Below are 5,854 nucleotides of genomic sequence, written 5' to 3'. Positions count from 1 at the left end.
AGTGTATACTATTTTTCTTTCTTAGTCTACCTTATTTCATTTAGCAAAATATCCTTATTCATCCGTATTGTCCCAACCAGCCATATGCACCCAATACATTTTTGACTATTGAACCCTGGGCTACTGTACCACTGAGCTACGTTCCCCAGATGACCACACACCCTAATCTTTTTAAATTTTTGAGAAAGAATATCACTGAATTGCCCAATCTATCCTCAAACATGCAAACTTCTGGTCTCAGTCCCATTTATAGTGATTAAAAATAAAGTTGTGTGGACGTTCATGTGCTATTTTGCAGTTTTCCTCTACTAAGGTAAATAGCCAAGAATGGACTTGCTGAATCAGAATGTTTATTGCATATTTAATGATGCCAGTGTTCATAAGAATTATTCTCAAAAAGTTGAAAGGATTGGCCAACATATGTATGAAATTATGTCTGTAAGGGATTAACTGTAGCATTAATGTGTGTTCTTTAGAAGTTTTCTCTAAATTGGTCTTGATTCACCATAACCCTATGTGAAACTAGAAGTTTTCTTTCATAAACAGAGCTGGGAGATAGCAAAGTTTACAGCATGAGAGTAGAATTAGATAATTTTAGATGCTGGAGGACCAAATTTTTAGTGATGAAAACAAAAGAATTTATTGAACTTGTTCATGGAGCACAGCCTACTCCCAACTGGACACATCAGGTGACCGAGACCCTGAGCACTGTGGATTATTCCACAGCCCAGGCCTGCTTCCTTCACCACTCTCTGGAGAGGTGTCACTCATACTTTGTGTTGATTTGCAGTTGACTGAGTATTAATAATGCTATAAAATTTAATTTACATTAATAACCAGGAAAAGAATTCTATGCAATTTCTATACTAAGAAGAGATGTTGAAGGTGGAAAAGGTAAATCTTCAGGCTCTCATTGTTCATTTTTGTCCTCAAATATTTCAAGTCAGAACTCTCCCTAAGGATGGAATATAAATATGTACAGATCAAAATGAAAAATCATAGAACCTGAATATACCTCACATGCCAGGAGCTTCTACACATATTATGTGATCTAATATGCACAATAACCCCATGGAATGGACCTCACTGTGGAGAGGTTGCATCTCTGGGAGTGTGACTTATTGGAAGTCACAGGGTTGGAAGGCAGCATGACTGGGGAACACATCTGACTCTGCTGATAAGGTCACATCCTGACTCTGTAATCCCTGTGACTTTTCTCCTTTCCATGGCAAATAACTTATTTTCATAGCATTCTAGAGACTCCCCTCCTTATGGTTTATTCAGGTTCTTCTTCATGTAAACCCTTTGCAAACAGCGTCAACCATTTACTCTTTAGAATAAATATACACTCTTTAGAGTAAATGGCTTAAGTTATCATTGTGTATATCTTTACTGGGTCGTCTCTTAATTCAGGAGAAATTTGGATCATTATATCAGCCTAGACCGTTGTGATATCCACTCAGCTCTGATACTGTGTAAAAGAAAGTTGCAGGATTCAGTTCTGTCAGGTGGTTCTTTGCTATAAAAGTCCAGGAACCCAAGAATTATTTGAGAAGAAACTTTGAATGTTTCTGGAAATTTTACAGGACTTCCAGAACCTCCAAATGGGTATATTAAGAAACGTGACATTAAACTCTGAAATTTGCTTTAAATGTGAAGAAGAAAGGAAAATGAATAGGTCAACTATTACAGAGTTTTAGATGTATGTAAGTAATTTCATTATTTATGATCATACACTTGACCATGGATACTGCTGATTCTAAATTCTTACTAGGGTCTGAAATATATTTGTCACTCAGTGAAATAAGCAACATGATTTTGTTGTAAATGGAGAGTTTATTGTCAGCATGGAACATATTTACTGCAGAGAGTATCGTCTGGAATGGTAAACATGAGAGGTCTGTATTGTGGGTAAGCTGGACATATGGGCAGTTGCTTGGGATCTTTTAGTTTCTGTATCCTTAGTTGAGAGCATCTGATTGTGTGCCTTTTCTCAAATCAAAACAAAGTCACAAAGGGAAACAATGACAATGAGTCTACACATGAAAGTATAGTGTAATTTCAAAGAGCCATTGAGTTCATTTGATTTTTTTTTTTTTTTTTTGGTGGTGAAAAATCTTACTTTAGTCTATAGCGATAATTTCTTAAGTGTAACTAAGATGATGATTCCTGTCATATGAAAATCAGATGACTTGTGTTGATATGATATGAAGGTCAGTTATCACCATCCTAGGTGAAACCATAGGTGGCCACTGACTTGCTGACCCATACCCAAGGCTAAAGGGACACCTTACTGGTTTATGTGGGACTTGTACAAAGCAGAGCCATAGAAGTTCCTTAAAGGAAACAAGTCTTCAGGTTAACTCATTTGTTAGTATTATGTAAAGAGATCAACCACGTTTAACTTACAATTTGTTAAGAACAAAGCAATAGTAAGAGGCAGTGGTTTACATTTATTAGTGATATTTCTTTACGTTGAACAAGAGAAAGTCTTCCTGACAATATTTCCTGACTTTTTTAAATGAACTGAACATTTTGTGTGAGAAAGACAGGACATGCCCAAGATGTAATACATCCTAAAAAGTAAAAAAAAAAAAAAAAAAAAAAAAAAAAAAACACCCAATACCTAGTCCTTCATTTAGAAAAAATGTTAAGCTACATGGTCTATGTAGTCTACTAGAGGGTCAATCAAGGCTTGTATTCCAGTATGCTTTTCCACATATGCATGCCTCCTTTCTCAAACATCTTTTCCCATTGATGTGTCCAAATACACTACTTTCAATTAAAACTTGTCTTGGGTTTTATTGGGAGGGAATTGATCTAAGTAACTGAATAGATCTACTAGTCCTACATACATAACTATTCATTGTAAGGTTTCCTGACATTCAACAATATAAGTTTGAAGTTATTTGCAAACTCTATAGGAAACAGAGGAGATGTTTTTATATCCTTTCTCATCATCAAGTAATGATCAAGTTATCACAAGTTAAATCATACGACCTTATTTACATCCATTGGTTCTCTATCCTAAAAAACCCATAGTATATTGGACTCATTTTTGATGTTAGCAGAAAGTAGAGGAGTAGACATAATCCTAGTATGAATAGAGCAGGTCAGGGAGGTAGATGCCACTTTCAATTGAGTACATTAAATACCAGATGCTGAAGTGGAGGTGTCCATCACACAGGTCAAAGTAGTTCCTGGCCTCTCAAAAACAGACTACTCAGCAGAATCTGTTATGATGACGCTGTCTACTCAGTCTTTTTATTGCTATTTTTATATCTTTGTTTCTTAATGTATATATGATAGGATTCAAGACAGGGGTAATAGTAAAGTCAACTATAAACATGTATTTATCAACTGAAGATGTAGGGAAAGGCCACATGTAGATAAATATGCATGGAGTGAAATAAAGAACCACCACAGTGATGTGAGCTGACAATGTGCCAAGAGCCTTGGATAAGTCCCCTGAGGAACGTTTCCAGACAGTGACCAGAATGAAGACATAGGAAAGGAGGAGCAGGAAGAAGGTGACCATGCTCATGAAGCCACTGTTGGCAGTACCAAGAAACTCAAACTTGGCTGCATCTGAGCAGGCAAGCTGTATGACCCTGGGGAAGTCACAGTAAAAGCTGTCTATTGTATTAGGACCACAAAAAGGCAAGTTTATAATCAGAGAAAACTGAGACATCGCATGGATCACTCCCGTTACCCAGCTCATGACTACAAATAAAATGCATTTTTTGGGGCTCATCATGGTCAAGTAGTGGAGAGGCTTACAGATGGCTGCATACCTGTCAAATGCCATGGCCATGAGCAGCAGCATTTCTGTTCCTCCCATGATGTGGATGAAGCATACCTGTGCCATACAGCTTTGGAAGGAAATTACTTTGTGCTCCTTTAGAAGGTCTGTGACCATCCTGGGAACTGTGGTGCAGGAAAGTCCCACATCAATGAGGGACAGGTTGGCCAGCAGGAAGTACATAGGAGAATGTAGGTGAGAATCAGCAATTACCAAAAAGACAATGAAGAGATTTCCCAGGATGATCCCTAAGTAGAGCAAGGAGAAAGTCAGTGTGAGAAAAACTTTAGTTTCCCAAGAACCCGAGAGTCCCAGCAGCACAAACTCAGAAACCACAGAAACATTCAGTCCATCCATTGACTTAGGCAGGGAAGCTGGGTTCCAAACATCTGTGGATAAAAAGTGAGGAAGAGTCAGAATCAGTTATAAAGTGTATTCCTCGGTAGCCCTGCCAATCTAAGGGTTACAGATATGAGAGTTAGAAATCATTGAACTTGATAAAAACAAAATGAAACTTAAAAATTATCATGATAGACCACATGACAAGTGAAAGAGTATGAAATAGGCTAGATGAACACAAATGGGTCACTCTCCTTTTAGATCCATCAAGCAGGTTTTGTTTCCTTTGCCCTTAAGGTTTCTACATGTTTTCCCCCACAGTTTTCTCAGTGTCCTTCTCTCATAATCTCAGGGACAATAATCCCAGCTATTTTCATCTTAAAACTTTTGTACTAACTCAAAAATTATCTTTACCTGATTTTCTCACTTTATTGTTCAATGTTTTCAGGTTTCAGGTCAAAACTGTTCAGTACATGTCACGTGTTTAACTTTTCTGTGTGTGTTGTTTTTATTAAAACAATTTACCATTGAGGCCAGGGGCACAGATTGAGATTCATAATATTTAAGCCATGAATCACCATATTGAATGCAAGGACTTACTCACTCAATACATTATTGCCTACAAAGACAGAATTCCTATTAGAATGCAAAATATGATGATTAAACACTGCCAATTTTAATAGATAGCATTTATTGAATGATTTTTCATGCAAGGCACTAGACTTGGCACTTTATCAGTTCTAAACATCACAACATTCCCTCTAGTATTTGTTAGACCCACCTTAATAAAAAAAAAAAAAAAAAAAAAAAAAACTGAGCTTCAGAGGAATGAAATGTCAGAACCAGGACTTGAATCCAGACATCAGCAGATGGTAATAGTGCACCTAACCATGGTACTCTGTTTTCAAGGCCAGTGCCTTCAATATATATTATGCATCTTCCTCAAATGTCCATTAATTAAGTTTCATTTAACATTTACTTTCCTTAAACTATTAATGTACTAACTTCTTTATCCAAATCCATCCTTTAATTTTGTGTCCCCTTCTAATTATTCCTTTTCACTCCAATGTTTTGGGGCAAGTTTATCTTTCCTTTCCCTTCATTCAACAGAAACATTCTGGGTCTATAGATTTTTTTAAAAAGAAAGAAATTTTAACACTTAATATCCTATGCAATATGGTTTTTCTATCTTATTTGCTTGATATCCCTGCAGGATTTCAAAAATATGACTTTTCATGATAGCCATATAGCTGTAACTTTTCCTACCCTTGGCTTCTTGACTTCTATAAGGTCTTTCCTCCTCCTACTTCTTGCTAATAGAAATTCCATTTTTTCAGGGAGAGGACTGAAATCCATCAATTTTAGACAAAATACCTCTATTCCAGATCAAGATCACAATGCATTATTTTTTTAATCTATTGTTCTAATTCCATTCTCCTCAACCATGGGTTTGTCTAGGATGGGGCCTATGATCCAGGACTATTGGATGAGATGTAAACCAGTATGTTCTCTGGAGGGCATGAAAGGATACACCCTCATGAAGAAAAAGGATATTTTTTCCTGTATTTATTGTTAATGTTAAGGTGAAGGAACCACAAAATTCTAAAATACACAAACTAAATTAATAGTAAAGTGTTAGAAAGACCCTAGGACCCAAATGGCATATTGTATCACTTAACCAAAGCCAAAATCAGGGTCTCCCGATCATGTAAT

General features: G+C 36.5%; 1 protein-coding gene across 1 annotated transcript; it reads right to left on the bottom strand.

Annotated features, from left to right (window-relative positions):
* Window positions 1-3,223: 3,223 nt before the first annotated feature.
* LOC124971049 (olfactory receptor 4F21-like) lies at window positions 3,224-4,159 on the bottom strand. Its single transcript, XM_047534760.1, has one exon. The coding sequence runs from the start codon at window positions 4,157-4,159 to the stop codon at window positions 3,224-3,226; it is 936 nt and encodes a 311-aa protein (XP_047390716.1).
* Between the last annotated feature and the right edge of the window lie 1,695 nt (window positions 4,160-5,854).

Source organism: Sciurus carolinensis, chromosome 2 (genome assembly GCF_902686445.1).
Source record: "Sciurus carolinensis chromosome 2, mSciCar1.2, whole genome shotgun sequence".
Taxonomy (NCBI): Eukaryota; Metazoa; Chordata; class Mammalia; order Rodentia; family Sciuridae; genus Sciurus; species Sciurus carolinensis.
The sequence above is the reverse complement of the archived record's forward strand: the minus strand, read 5'-3'. Positions and strand labels throughout refer to the sequence as shown.

Excerpts from the sequence above, each read along its gene's own strand:
- LOC124971049 (XM_047534760.1), bottom strand. The coding sequence starts at position 4,159 with ATGGATGGACTGAATGTTTCTGTGGTTTCTGAGTTTGTGCTGCTGGGA.